The 16,092-nt window shown below is 36.1% G+C and overlaps 1 protein-coding gene across 1 annotated transcript; it reads left to right on the forward strand.

Annotated features, from left to right (window-relative positions):
* Window positions 1-2,188: 2,188 nt before the first annotated feature.
* Window positions 2,189-15,817, forward strand: acat1 (acetyl-CoA acetyltransferase 1). The gene is made up of 12 exons (XM_030153393.1): window positions 2,189-2,314; window positions 4,973-5,014; window positions 5,091-5,208; window positions 5,721-5,816; window positions 8,536-8,636; window positions 9,419-9,562; window positions 9,925-10,075; window positions 10,157-10,252; window positions 11,051-11,164; window positions 12,015-12,079; window positions 12,982-13,139; window positions 15,411-15,817. Exons 1-12 carry the CDS (start codon window positions 2,264-2,266, stop codon window positions 15,529-15,531), a joined length of 1,257 nt encoding a protein of 418 aa, XP_030009253.1. The 5' UTR covers window positions 2,189-2,263; the 3' UTR covers window positions 15,532-15,817.
* The last annotated feature ends 275 nt before the right edge of the window (window positions 15,818-16,092 follow it).

Genomic DNA, 16,092 nt, shown 5'->3' on the forward strand with positions numbered 1-16,092 from the left:
TATCTATCTATCTATCTATCTATCTATCTATCTATCTATCTATCTATCTATCTATCTATCTATCTATCTATCTATCTATCTATCTATCTATCTATCAGTGCAAAGGTTTTTCCAAAACTGCAACAAATACAAAACATTTTTAATGAAATAAAACTATGTGTTCAACATCATTTCATACAGAGAAACACAAATACATGATTAAACAAATGCATTATTGAATAGTAATGATAAGAATAAGAAACTGTTGAGAAAAAATCATGATGTTACTTTAACATTATGACTAAAAATCCACTATGAAATGTCTCTTCAAGAGTTCACTATACAGTTGGACAGTTCCATAAGGTTTTTAGAATTTGACAGTCTTAATACATTTTTTATTTCATAAAATTCATCAACCTGGGTAAGTTTTTGTTTTTTTAATAATGAGCTTTGGAAATAATCATCAGATCTGTTATTATGTGTAGAAATTCAATATAACAGCTCTTTTTCAATTTCCGGAGGGCTCTGCCCAAAGGATCAATACAGTCTAATCTAATCTAATCTAATATAATCTAATATAATTTAATCTAATCTAATATAATCTAATCTTCAATGTGATCTTTTGATATTCACTTGTTGGAATTGTGGTATTTTATATAGTATTTTTCAATATCAGACCCTCTTATTATTTAATTGATTTAAATTTGCTGACTAAATAGATTTCAATTTAATGTATTTAATCAGTAATTTAGTTTTATATGTTTTTAACCCTTTCATGCATATTGGTCACTACAGTGGACAGCTATTCCACAGCTGTTCTCTTGTATATTCATGGGTTTTGTTGCTTTAGTTTCATATCAGCCAACACAGTGAACACTTATGCACCATCTCATACACTGACATTCATACAATTATTGTAACTTTGCTGTTCTAGATAAACCTGATCTGCAGTAACATGTTTGACTGTAAATCAATTGCTAGTTGTTATTAGACTGTAATTAACAGTTTTCTTAAAAGTTTTTTTTTTTTTTTTGCATATTATTTCCATGAAGCGAGTAACAACTAGTATTAGCATAAGTTAAAATGTGAGAAAACATCAGATTAGCTGCATTAAAAATGTTTTTATTTCATAGTTTTCACACTATATCACTTTCTGTTATTGCGTTTTAACCCTTTCATGCATAGTGGTCAATACAGTGGACAGCTATTCAAAGCAGTTATCTTTTTATTCATGGATTTTATTGTTTTAGTTCCATATCAGCCAATAAAGCGGACGTGCCATTGCTGTGACTTTGCTGTTCTTGATAAACCTGATCTGCAGTAACATGTTTGAGTATAAGTCAATTCCTTGTTATTGTTATTAGACTGTAATTAACTTTTTTTTAAAAAACCAAAAGAGTTTTTTTTTTTTTTTTTTTTACATATTATCTCCATAAAGTAATAACTAATATTAGACTATGTTAAAATGTGACAAAACATCAGATTAGCAGCATTAAAATAATTTGTTTCATAGTTTTCACACAGAATATTAGTAAATACATGTTTCTTTGCTTCAAAAATTTAACTCATGGTGTCCAACTGAGTGGATATTTTTGCAATTCCATGAAAAACAGGTTCATAAAAATATTCAATCGGCATGTTTTTTTTTTTTTTTTTCCATGCCTAAAAAGGAATAAAAACACGCAGGAAAAAAATCTTGATTAAGGTTTTCATAATTCATGCATGAAAGAGTTAAATATATGTTTCTTTGCTTCAAAAATTAGTGGAGTGGACATTTTTGGAACTCCATTAAAACATAGGGTCATTAAAAAAAATTCAATCACACTGTTTTTTTTTTCATGCCTAAAGAGGAATATAAACACTCAGGAAAAAAAAAATCTTGACAAAGGTTCTCATAATTCATACATCAAAGGGTTAAACTGATTCCTGAAATTCAACTTGTGTGGTGAATAAATTATCAGATTTCTTTCTTTGAGCTATTTTCCAAACTAATGTAAATCCAGAAATATGATTATACAGTTTATTTCCTTACCGAATCTGCAAAACACGTCCCACGTGTCTTTTCTAGATTTATTTTGCTCTACAGGTCGAGGACACAGTTTCCTTCTCACATACAGTGGTTCAGTAACAGTAGAATTGCATAAAACTACAACACCCACAATGCACCGCCTCAGCTGTCGTCATGGAAGCGCACACCCCTCGCTGTGATTGGCTGCTGTCTTTATTCCTACTCCGCAGCTGAAGGTGAAGCGGTTCCAGACCTGCTTCTCGGTGTCGGTCCGACATGTCATCCAGTGGACTTTTGACCATGCGCGCCCACGTCTGCAAACGCCTGGTAAGTCTGGAAGCAGAAAACCATCCCTTTTATTATTACCCAGCGTGTCAGAGCCGCTGTAGACGCATTTCAGTGGACGGGCTGAGTGTAAACACAAGGCCCGGGGAAGTTGCACGCTGCTCGGCTAAACCTGTGTGTGTAACTGCGGGTCGTCCTTGAAGATTTTAACTCCATGAAAACACCTGATAACCGTTCCAAGTGTCCCAGGCTGCAGCTGTTGTATCAGCGTTTCTTCAAGGGGATAAACTTACAAACACTGTAAGAAAACACCCACAAAACAAGCCATAGTTAAGCTAACAACTCCAGTAAATGACAACATTTAACCCAATAAGGACTGTGGGTTTAGTTGTACAGGTTGTATAACAGCATTTAGCTCTGTAGCATTTAAGCTAAGTCAACTGGAGATGGCTTATGTTAAATAAGTTGTGTGACTTTTACTCTAGCTTACTGTTTAAAGCTAACTGTATTAGCATCAGGTTTATTTGGAAAGACTCGTATGTTTGGAGAATGACAGAAAAATATTCTCGTAAGACTAACTATTCATTCATTCCAGGCTTTTCTCCACCTTCATGAGGCTCGTAAGACAGTTTAAGCAGCATCTAATTCAACAAATCAAAGGGCCTGGCCAAGCCAAAGTTGAACATCAGGGTCAATTTGTTTTTTCTCTAAAACAATATTTTTGATTACTCAGCTGGAGAAACACATTATCTGTAGCTTCTAAAACTGGTCGAAGTCAGGGGAAGGTTAACATCTGGTCAAAAAATTAATTACTATAATCTACACCAAAACATATATTTTTAGGTATGTAAGTACTTATATTTTCAGGAAAATGTATTTTGAAATGAGAAAAAATTTGTGAAAATTATTTTTGAGGGGTTTTGTGAGTGTGAACGTTTGGAAAGTGACAGTTTTGTGCCGTCATTCTGGGTTCATTTTATAAACTTTCATAAATAAACTACATTAATTCCAAATACATTGATATTTGACTATTATATTATTTATGTCATATTCTAAACACACAGTGTTTAAAATTGATAAATGCATATATCTATGCAAAATACATTTGAATATAATGTTAATATTAGTTGTATAAGTTGTTGTAAATACTGTATAAAAAAAAAAGTATATGATGTTGATAATTGAAATAAAATGTGTTTAATTTGATATTTACTTTTGTTGTCCATCCGTGACGCTGCCGTTTGTCAAAACTTTTGTGATTTAGGTATGATAAAATATTTTTTTCCTCCAACCAATTATTAGGTTGTAAAATAGAGGGTTTAAGGTTTACACTGAAAACATTTTAGGATCAAAATGTCATAGGAACTTCACTTTTGAGAACTTTGTAATTCTTGCAAAAAATAGACGTTAAGTTTTTGTTCATCCATGACACAGCAGTTTTTGATATTTTTCATTTAAAAATATTTTTTGAAACTAAATTTTGCCCTTTGAGTATGTTTAAGATGGCATTTAGACCTTTCCAATTATGTGTAGTATTTGCCTTAAACTTGTCTGGTTCAAAAGTTATAAATCAAAGTAGTGGGCTGTCCGTCTTTTGTCCATCTTTTTTGTTGCTTAAGGAATATGTGATGACAATGGTCCAGAATGATCCGTCTTGTGTTGTAAAACATAATAGTTCTCATGTGGTAGGATGTGCATACATTTACTTAAGTATTCTGAAAATAGACAGAACTTAAGCCCCCTCAAATCCTCAGGATAATACTGTTTAATTCCTTCAACCTTTTACTTCTCTTCTCATTTATATCACTTATTCATTTCCTTATTAGTTTCCTTGTGTGCAATGCGAGGCAAATATACACATATAAAGTTTGCTTACTTAAACTGATGAAAATATAAACCAGTTTTTCTTAAAACCTTTAACATATGAATGACAAGCATCTAATGTTTAAACGGGGTGCTATGAAGTGATTTTCCTTGGATATCAGTTGCTATGATTAACATGATGATTTATTTCGTGAGAATCACCATAATTTTTTTAATCTTTAGGATTTATTTCTTTTCTGTTGCAACATTAAAATATGCAGGAGTACATTTTGACACTGAACAAACACTTCAGCCTTTTGATCAGTTTTAATCTTCTACATCTAGATTTCTGAAAAATCGAAGACCATGAATAACCACTAAAACTACCCTTTAAATTGGACAGAAACGATGATCATTCTTACGTTTTCAGCCAGTTTTGTATTGGAAAACAATACAGAGACAATCAATATTCCAAGAACATAATGTCCCGAATTATGTCATGTTGAAGGGTTTTTATATTGAATTTTTACAGAAAATTACACAAGACCTTGCAATTATATCTGAAGCTTTATATTTAGAGATCCGTGCAACTCCTAAATTCTAAAATCAGATATGATATTGACAGGACAAAAATGACTGTTGTTGACGGAGAGTGTTTAGTTGGAAAAAAATAAGTGTCCAATATCACCTTCAAATTAGGAAATAAAGGGAAAGGAGCCATAAGGAAATAGAAGTGCATGAAACTGAAGAAAAAGCAACTAGCAAACACCTCCTGTACAACTGGACTGTCAACTGCACACAAAATGGTCTTAAAGATATAAAAAATCTTGGATTTAGTCTGTGGAAACCTGCAAAAAAAATTATTTTGTTAAATATTAAATACTCTTTCCATTTCAGGCTCACCTGTCAAGAACCTACACAACTCGGCCCTCGCTCAATGTAAGTACAGTGACCTCAACCACAAATGCAGTGTTTGGTCTACCTCCTATTTCATCCGGATTTTTAACGGTTTTAGGAAGTCGTCATCGTCAGCGCAGCCCGTACTCCGATGGGCTCCTTCAAAGGCAGCCTGGCAGCGGTACCAGCCACCAAACTGGGAACTATCGCTATAAAAGGAGCCATAGAGCAGGCAGGTAGGTTCACTTCAGATGGAGATCCACAGGTTTTTTTATCTTATTTAAACTTCAGTCAAACCATGAATGGCCTCAAATCAGGCAGCTGCTAATAAAATATTTTGATGATGTTAATTTGAGCCAGATTGGAGAGGTTTAGCAGCTTTAAAAATGAAGACATGACTTCTTTAAATTTTCTTATTTTCTACTTTTTGTAGATGTTCTGCAACTGCATTTTTTTGGACCTGGTTTGATAACGACATCTTAAGAAGCAAACGACTGTGTATGTTAGAGATTTGAAGAAATAAAAATCAGTGGATTAATTGATAAAAGAAAAAAACAATCAGCAACTATGATTGTGTTTGTTTCATCTTCTTTGGGACAATTTGACTTTTTTTTTTTTTTTTTTTTTTTTAAAAGACACTGGACATTTTAAAAATAATTACTTGAATAATTAACCGCTAACACTTGCTAATGAGAACGTTTGGTAGTTTCAGCCGTAGTTTTTCTTTTTTCTTTTTTCTTGTGTATAGGAATCACTCCTGAAGATGTGAAGGAAGTCTACATGGGTAATGTTCTCCAGGCCGGAGAAGGACAGGCCCCCACAAGACAAGCCCTGCTCGGAGCAGGTCAGGCCACATGTTCAGCACATGAAAAATACTCCAATGAACCACATACTACAGCCCAGATGCTACAAAAACACCTACTTAACACTTGGATGCATGAGTGTTTGGACCCTCCACTTTTGCATAAATGGGTCAAAAATTACCTGTGTTAAAATTGTTGGGTTTTTATGACACTTTTGCCATGTTAAAAATAATCATTTGCATTTTATATTTTGGTCCACAATAGAATGATTTCATGTTTGAAATATTTTTTGTTTTTAATTTTTAACGACTCAAATTTTTGGTTTTTAAATATATTTGGAAAATTTGAAAAGCAAAGTGTGTATCTATAGTATATGATAGACAGTATATAATGGCAATAGAACAATGTCAACATCCATGTAGTGGGTGGGTGGGGTTGATCTTGCTGTAGAATAAATAAACTGATGTAGAATGATTCAAAGGTTCAGATGAAATTACACTGAAAATGAACATGGGTCATTTTTTACCCACCTATGAAAGCTTGGCAATTAATACAAAGATTACAGTTTCAAAAAATCTATAAAAGGACGTTGAAGTAGCTTGATGTCAGTAACATGTTTGTAAGGAATACCTGGAGTAAAAAATAACAACAACCTTTCATTACAAAGATATTGCAAGAGAACAGCTTCACTGGGTCATTTTTTACCCACTTACAGTTGCAAGAAAAAGTATGTGAACCCTTTGGAATTACCTACATTTCTGCATAAATGGATCATAAAATGTGATCTGATCTTTATCTAAGTCACAAGAATGGACGAACACAGTCTGCTTAAACTAATGCCTCACAAACAGTTATGTTTTCATGGTTTTATTGAACACAACATGTAAACGTTCACTGTACAAGGTGGAAAAAGTATGTGAAGCCTTGGATTTAATAACGGGTCGACCCTCCTTTGGCAGCAATAACCGCAACCAAACATTTCCTGTAGTTGAAGATCTGACCTGCACAACGGTCAGGAGGAATTTTGGACCATTCCTTTTTACAAAACTTTCAGTTCAGCAGTGTTCTTGGGATGTCTGGTGTGAATCTCTGTCTTTAGGTCATGCCACAGCATCTCAGTCGGGTTGAGGTCAGGACTCTGACTGGGCCGCTCCAGAAAGTGGATTTTCTTCTGTTGAAGACATTCTGTTGTTGATTTAGTTTTGTGCTTTGGGTCGTTGTCCTGTTGCGTCTCCAATCCTCTGTTGAGCTTCAGCTGGCTGACAGATGACCTTAAGTTCTCCTGCAAAATGTCCTGATAAACTCAGGAATTCATTTTGTCGTCAGTGATGGAAATCTGTCCAGGCCGTGAGGCAGCAAAGCACACTCCAACCATGATGCCCCCTCCACCATACTGCACAGTTGGGATGAGGTTTTCATGTTGGTGTGCTGTGCCTTGTTTTTCTCCACACATAACCTTGTGTGTTCTTCCAAACTCAACTTTGGTTTCATGTGTCCACAGAATATTTTGCCAGTAGTGCCACGGAATATCCAGGTCCTCTTTTGCAAACTTCAGACTTGCAGTAGTGGTTTTTTTTGGACAGTAGCGGCTTCCTCCGTGGTGTCCTCCTATGAACTTTATTAGTTCCACCAGCACCGCCTTCTCTTTTGTGTGCTCACTTTTTTTTTATGCATCCATCACATTCACACACCCAGGCATACACTACACTATTAATGATGCTGATTACATATAGGATTTACTTTATTATTGTGTCTTAATTATTGCACCAGTTACTTAATAAATTCTACCGTACCTTCCGGACTATAAGCCACACCTGACTATAAGTCGCCCTCACCCCATCTCCAACATCTCACCATCAGTTCATTGATGCCAAGCTTACGTGCAGCAGCTCTATTTCCTTCTTCGACAGCCGGATCGATCATTAGCCTGGAAAATATAAATTAGCCGCATCATTTTTGAGCCGCAGGTTCACAGCGTGTGGAAAAAAGTAGCAGCTTACAGACTGGAAATTACAGTATTTGTTTGCCGGCATCCTCCAGAGTTTTTGTTTTGTCGAGGCTCCACGAGCGGGCCTTGACATAGACAGTTTGTCTTACTGTGGACTGACGAACATTAAGGCTTTTAGAGGTACTTTTGTAACCCTTTCCAGCTTTATACAAGCCAACAGTTCTTAATGGTAGGTCTTCTGAGAGCTCTTTTGTGCGAAGCATGGTTCACATCAGGCAGTGCTTCTTGAGAATAGCAAATTCAAAACTGGTGTGTGTTTTTTATAGAACAGGACAGGACAGCTTTAACCAACATCTCCAATCTCGTCTCATTTATTGGACTCCAGGTAGGCTGATTCCTGACTCTGATTAGCTATTGTTGAAGTCATTAGCCCAGGGGTTCACATACTTTTTCCACCCTTTACTGTGAATGTTTATATGTTGTGTTCAGTAAAAACACGAAAACTTATAACTGTTTGTGACGTGTTAGTTTAAGCAGACTGTGTTTGTCTATTCTTGTGATTGAGGTGAAGATCAGATCACATTTTATGACCAATTTATACAGAATTGTAGGAAATTTCCAAAGGGTTCACATACTTTTTCTTGCAGCTGTATGCATCTAAGGGTTAAATATCAGATTATAAACAACTGACCTGGATGTAAATCTTCTCACTTGGGAACATCTTATTTCTTTTTAATAATATGGGTATAACATGTGCTTCTCCAGATGTTATATTTCTGTTATGTTGATTTAGTTTTGTCTTTTTCTCTCAGGCTTGACTCTCGGCACTCCAGCAACAACTATTAACAAAGTCTGTGCCTCTGGGATGAAGTCCATCATGATGGCAGCTCAGAGTCTGATGTGTGGACACCAGGTAACGTCATCATTGTACACAGGCTGCTAAGAAACACGACCTCTGGGTCCTCTTAAAAAATGACATAATATTCAGAGCAGTCCCTTTTCCTCTGTGAAATCTGTTATGTAAATATGTGGATAATCTGATCCCTGACCAGGCTGTTGAAGCCTCTGCTGTGCCAAAGAAACAGGCTGTTTTCACTAAAAACTCTTGAACATCTCACTACATCACTCGTCACACATGTCGTCTTAGGTCTGGTACTGGTCTTTCCTGAGACAGCTGCCCTAATTACTCAGTATTACTGTAAACTACAGATGACCTTATGTCAGTTCACAGACATTTTATAGCCTGGTAATAAAAACTCTAGAGGGTAAAAATTTATCTCAGTGTGACTGTGTCATAGATATACATACTGTTAATATTGTATCTATTCATATTTTGTCTGTTTTTTTTTGTTATTCTACTTGGCTCTATTCTTTCTTTATTTGTTTATTTGATGAGGACAGTGCATATTAATGAACACTGAGTACAAATAAAAACATTACTTTGTGTAAATATGCTGGATTTAGCTTTTCATACTTTTGTAAAATTGTGTATTCTATTTTCTGATCTTATTTTTACAGTTTCAATTTCACATTCGCTCTATTTTTCTTTTCTGAAGTGTTTTTTTTTTAATATTGTTAAACTGACTGGAGTAGCGCTCCTAATTTCATTGTACACACAATGATAATATAGTCTATTCTATTCTGTTCTATTCTATTCTATTCTGTGTATGTGATGTATCTGTGTCTGCTGTTTAGGACGTCATGGTGGCGGGCGGCATGGAGAGCATGTCCAACGTACCCTATGTAATGGCCAGAGAAACTCCATCTTATGGAGGAGTGAGGATGGAAGACCTGATCGTCAAGGATGGACTGACTGACGTCTACAACAAGTTCCACATGGTAACACTCAGATAGACTACACAATGTACAGTATATGAACATGAGAGAACTGTGGAAATATGGAACTCAAATGAGTAAATATGGTACATATTCAGAGTTTTATTTAATATTTTAGTGGATTTTTTTAATAGTAGTTTTCATTCTATTCTACTGTATTTAGCTTTTTTCTATTTTCTTCATTATTTTGTCCTATTTCATACATTGAGACCTGGGTAACTGTATTTCGTTCTGATCATGTCTAATGATTGAATGACAATAAAGCCAAGTCTGAGTAAACTGATTTTTTTTGTGTTTAATATCCATGGTCCGTTTCTCAGCTAAATATTTCATGTATGTTTAATTTTCTCATCTGCCTTAAACAGGGCAACTGTGCAGAAAACACAGCCAAGAACTGCAGCATCACCAGAGAGGAGCAGGACGCCTACGCCATCGGATCGTACAGTCGCAGCAAAGCAGCGTTCGAGTCCGGAGTCCTGGCCAAGGAGATCGTACCTGTTAGCATTCCCCAAAGAGGTACAGGGACATGGACTCAAATGCTAATGTCAATAAATAATTGACAGCCGTTAATGCTGACGTATTTTTGTTGTTTTTTAGGAAAACCTGACTTAGTTGTGTCTGAGGATGAGGAGTGGCGGCGCGTCGACTTCAGCAAAGTCCCCAAACTGAGGGCGGTGTTCCAGAAAGAGAACGGTATTTAGTCCACATCATAAATCTCCGGATACCAGTTTCACAAGGTTCAGTGAAACATTAAGCGACAGTCTGTTACAGTTTACACACATTTATAACTTTTATATAGAGTTTTAAATGTGATCTTCCATAAGCCCATAGTTTCAGGGTGCTTACACAGGTCTTGAAAGTCTTACAAAGTATGGAATTTTGAAATGCTGTTTTCCAGGCCTTAAAGTCTGGAATTTGTGTGAAAGTCTTAAAATATGGAAAAAAGTTTCTCTCATAGTTGAATTGTAGAGTATGATCAAAGGCACATAATCTTGTAAGATAAGAAGTACGTGAGGAAAGCATATAAAAAAACTTTATATGTTTTGGCTAACCAGTCGGTACTGGAATGATTGTAGTGACACATGTTTGTGTGATATCCATGCACTTTTGTGAATATCATATATTTTGAAAACATTTCTGTCAAAGATGTAACTTTTCTACTACACACAACAGGTACAACGTCAACCAAAAAAGTAGGCACGCAAGTGTAAAAGTACATAAAGTCAAGGTCTTGGGGAAAAAAAATAAGAGTTTGTGGAGTGTGGAATTTTTAAGTGTGGAATTTTTATTTGGATAAAGGGCAAGCACCCTGTATTTTACATGGCTCATTGTTCAATATTTTTAATTTGTCCTCCTCAGTCAAGTGAATTTCCTCCTTTGTTCACATGTTCTTGTCTGACTCCTACTTAACAAACACTTTTAGTCAGAAAATGCTTTTTTTTTTTTTTTTTTTTTTTTTTTTTTAAACCTAATCAGTCACTTATGTTTCAGGCACAGTAACAGCAGCCAACGCCAGCACACTGAATGACGGAGCTGCTGCTCTGGTTTTAATGACGGCCGACGCTGCAAAGAGACTCAACGTCACTCCACTGGCCAGAGTCGTCTGTAAGACACACATTTATTATTATTTGAGTTATCTCTTGTGATTGTAATACAAAAGTAGAAGTATTAAAAATGAGTTGCATAGCGTGATTTATTCATTTTTGTCACCGTCAATTTACTGGTGATTGCAACATTATTTCAAAAAGCATATTTTAACACATTTGAGTAATCAGGTGTATCTATATTTAATCTAACTCAGTATTAGTTTACGCTGGTCATTATCGAAATAAATTGGCTCTGTTTGTGTTCATAATTTTTGTGAGTTTTTGTACATCACCTGAAAAAACTCTCCACTCCTTTTGGCATCTTTTCTGGATGGTGCCTTTGCTAATTTGTGTTGTTTTGGTAAATTTGTCCAGTAAAACCTCAACCCTTCCTCTCTTCTGTCGAACGTATAAAGAAACCCTACCCTGTTGGTGTTTTCTGAACTCAGCATGTTGATGATTGTATCTATAAAAAACACCTGGAACACATTGTATGGGTGTGCAGCAAGATCGCAGGCATAAACCTCCAGGAGCTTTCGTTCCTCTACAGAGTGAGAGTGGGTGAAAAGGCCCGATCGATGACTGCAGACAGTAGACGCCCTCAGTCTGCTGAATCCAAAATGCTGCCATCAGATACAGTCTGCCCAAGTGCAGGACAAACAGACTGAAGAACTCATTCAAACCTGTTTCCATTGGCTTTTTTTATAGTATTACATAACACTCTGTCTCTTGATGTATTTTATTTTTTTAAATTTTTTATTAGTTTATGTGTGGATTTTTGTTTTTTATGTTTGACTTACTGCTGGTTGTAAAATGAATTGACTTTCGGGGATAATAAAGTCTACCTTTGATATATTTTATTTTCATAGCTTTCGCAGACGCTGCCGTTGCACCCATCGATTTCCCCATTGCTCCTGCTTACGCTGTTCCAAAGGTGAGTATGAGAAGTGATTTCAGGAATCTCAGAGTACATGGAAACAGGTCACAATACTTTATTAATCCCAAGGGGAAGTTGTGTTACAGTTGCTCCATTCAGGTTCAAGTAAAAAGAACACAGCTTTGACATGGTTTAAGTCATACGGCCCTCAGTTTTACACAGATGGACGTAAAGGTTGGTTACATTTGCAAAAGTGTATCGACCTAAATGGAGCGTTTTGTTAGCCTCATAGCATAATTGCCTGAGTCATATTTTTGGCAGAATTGTGATATCTGGATAAAATGAAGCTGCAGTGTTTGGAGAGTAAAGTTAGATGGGGATCACAATTTGGCCAAAAATATTATAACTGAGGCAATTACGCTGTGAGGCTAATGATATGTTGAAAAATATTTTTTTTTCTAACTATCATTTTTCCACAAACTTCTTGAAGCCTACTAGTCAATATATTATCAATATGATAATTAAAAGACAAATCAGATTCAAATTTATTTGTCATTTCACCATATAAAATACACAGAAACGAAACACTGTATTCAGGTCTGGATTGTCAACAGCATTTAGTAAATACTATAAAATACTGGTAAAAATACTAAAATACTGATTTAAAAAAATGATAAAAAAAAAAAATTAAAAGTGCATTCCAGGGCTTCAAAGTTCAACAAGAGTTCATTTGCCTAATTGCCTCTGGATAAAAACTGTTTCAGAGTCTGGTGGTCTGTGCTTGAATGTGCCGCAGTCTCCTGCCAATGCATAAATATGTGTGCAGAAAGATTGTTGTGTTCTTAAAATTATTTGGTCATACGGTAGAATTAAACAGTCTCCTGGCCACAGACAGGAGTGTTCAGGCTTATATAAAGTCTCCCACTGCTTTAACACCTGTTTCCTAACGTGGCCGACAGGTATTGGATGCTGCAGGGCTGAAGAAGGACGACATCTCCATGTGGGAGATCAACGAGGCGTTCAGCGTGGTTGTTCTGGCAAACATCAAGATGCTGGACATCGACCCCACCAAAGTGAACGTCAATGGAGGAGCCGTGTCTCTGGGACACCCCATCGGGTAAGGACGAAGTCTGGAGCCAAGGCTCCGACATTCAGCTGGAAGAACCTGCAGTTAGCATGACGAGTGTTCTTCTGTTTGGATTTTAGGTTAAAAATGGGCTGTTATTCACAGCAATTAGAAAAAAATAAGAACAAAATTAAGGAAATATTAATTTTTATGGACAAAAGTATTGAGACACATCATGTCTACAGCTGTAAGATGTCCAGTTCATGCTGATTTGAGATAAAAATATCAATATTTTCTTTTAGTTAATGGTAGATTTTTCTTCCTCAGTGAAATGTGATGAAAGTAGATGGTTAGTTGTGGTACAAAATTATTTAGTCAGAGGATGAGAATCATTTTAGAAATTTAGAGGTAGAACATTTGAAAGGATAGATAATCATGGATAAAAAACCAAAACAAAATCAATGTTGAGAGAAATTAAGTAAAACCCATCTCTGAAGCATTTTGGAAACAAAGATAATTTAAACTAAACTAACCAATGCAATGATATTTGTCCCAATATAAATCTATACTGGTGCGTTGACCCGTGGGGATCCACAGGTTCCAGATGTGGTAGTTTTTATGCTGTTGTGTGTTCGTCTGTGCGCTACTGCCTTTGTCCAGCAGTCACCGCCAAAACGTTCTGTGTGTAGCAACATGATTGTATGGCTATTGCATTCCAAAATTACTAATATCTCCCAAGATATTGGTCCTATCAACTTGCCATTTTTGCTAGTCTATTCCTTGACCAAAAATACATAAGTATGCCAAACTGTAACCGTCAGCTCGTTCTGGGTTTTTTGTGAATTCTGAGACACACATACACGCACACACACAAAGGCCACTTGGCTTTTATAACATAGATTATGACATTTGTCATTGTTGTTTTGTATCCCAGACTAGAGCCCTATAAAGACAGTTATGACACACTTTGATGTCGCCGCTCTGGTGATCTCGTGGTTCATGTCAGCCTGAACAGTTCCAAATGAACTGAGCGCTCTCATGTTATTTAATGTGAGAAACAGCGGTGAACACGGTAAATGTCAAAATAAACCACACACTACCATTGTCATTACAGTATGTATAGTTGTGTGTGTTATACTTGTGAGTAGTGGGGTTGACCACTGAAAGGAGTGCATTTATTACTTTGAGAACTTAAATTTTGGGGGAAAGGTTGGTGTTAGCTTGGGTATGCTACTTACATGAGTGGTGCTAACTTTACAAGTTCATTCATTCTGCAATTGTACTGTACTCGTAAGGAGATGGACAATTCACCATTTTTAAGTTTTACTATCATAGGACTGTGGTCCAAGCAGAAAACAGTGGTTAGCTGTGAACACTGTGTGTCTGTCAAGCTCTGCTCTGGTAACACACACAATACGGCTAGCATAGCCGCTAACTTAGCATGTTAATGTTAGCACAGACGCTAAACTCATCAAAATCTCAACATTAGCAGACTCAAAACTCGACAGAATTCTTGTAGGACGAGTTGGATATTATTACAAAGGTCAAGTTACAGAAGTTTCTCCTTCTTTAACTCATGAATAATAACTTTAATGAACTTTTTTTGGCAGAGCTCAGCTCTACAGCAACTCTCCTCCTAATTAGCACATGACCTCAGCTGACAAACTTCACCAAACACCACCATGTTCAGCAAAACTATTAAAATAAAACCCACTGATAACATTTGGACTAATGTTTCCTTATCTGAAAAACTCCATAATTTGTGGTTATAGTGGTTAAATCTCAACAGCTGGACAAGTCAAGGTAACTAACTATAGGGCTACAGCTGAAAATCAAACATAACAGTTGTTTAAGGTATAAATTTATACAAACGTTAACACATACCAAAGAAAACAGAAATTACACCATAAATGTAACAGGAAATACACTTGATAATTTGAAAGATGACGATATCTTATGAACTTTGCGGTGGAATAGCTAGATCAGCTGCAGTAGAAATGAATGTCTTCTGACAATGTTACACTCAGTGTACGAACTACCGGCCCCTCCGTAATCTGTAAGTAGGTCCATATTTTCTACCATTTTTTACAACAGGAGTCTGTGGAAGTGTCATGACTCTGTCCCAGACCCCTGTTAGAAAAGAAACACAAGAATTCAACATGTCCACATACTTTTGTCCATATAGTATATTTTCAGTACTTAAATGAAACCCCAGTAACACCTTCAGTAAGTCTAAAAACTAATATTTCCATCATCATGTGGGTAAAGACCTTATCGTGTCTTCCTGCTAACCTTTCCTTCTTCTTGTTCTTCTTGGTGTAGGATGTCTGGGGCTCGCATCGTGGGTCACATGGTCCACAACCTGAAATCGGGTCAGTACGGACTGGCCGGCATCTGCAACGGAGGCGGAGGAGCCTCTTCCATTCTTATCCAGAAGTTGTAGGAATGTCATCCAGAACACTTTCCCTCCCTCAAACACTCTTTGTTAGACTGTGTGGTTACAACCTGACTCTTCCAAAATGTTCAGACATTGTAGCTGTGAAGAACCAATCTGTGACACATGTGAAGCTCGTGGCCTTAATCATCAGAAAAACAGGAATTCACTCTAATGACATCATGACTCCAGTGTTAAAGCACTCCTCTATCTGAACGTTTAGTGCAAAAAATGAAATGATATTTAACTCTGAATGGAAACCGCTGATTAAATAGTTTTTATGAAACCACTGCAATTGGTGTTTTTGGTGTTCTATAACAGATGTTTTAGATTCTACCATACATGACACTTTAGTATTTAATTGGTTTATTTGTGTAGTTGTACTATTTTAAATGAATGAAATAATATTATTACCACTTCTCTTCTGATCAGTGTTATGGCTGATTGGTGTAAAGCAGGGATGTCAAACATACGGTCCATGGGCCAAAACCAGCCGTGGGATGAATTTGTGAAATGCAAAAATTAGACTGAAGAATTTAGCAATCAAGGATGATCATTTAATTTTAGTTC

This window comes from Sphaeramia orbicularis, chromosome 14 (genome assembly GCF_902148855.1).
Source record: "Sphaeramia orbicularis chromosome 14, fSphaOr1.1, whole genome shotgun sequence".
Classification (NCBI taxonomy): Eukaryota; Metazoa; Chordata; class Actinopteri; order Kurtiformes; family Apogonidae; genus Sphaeramia; species Sphaeramia orbicularis.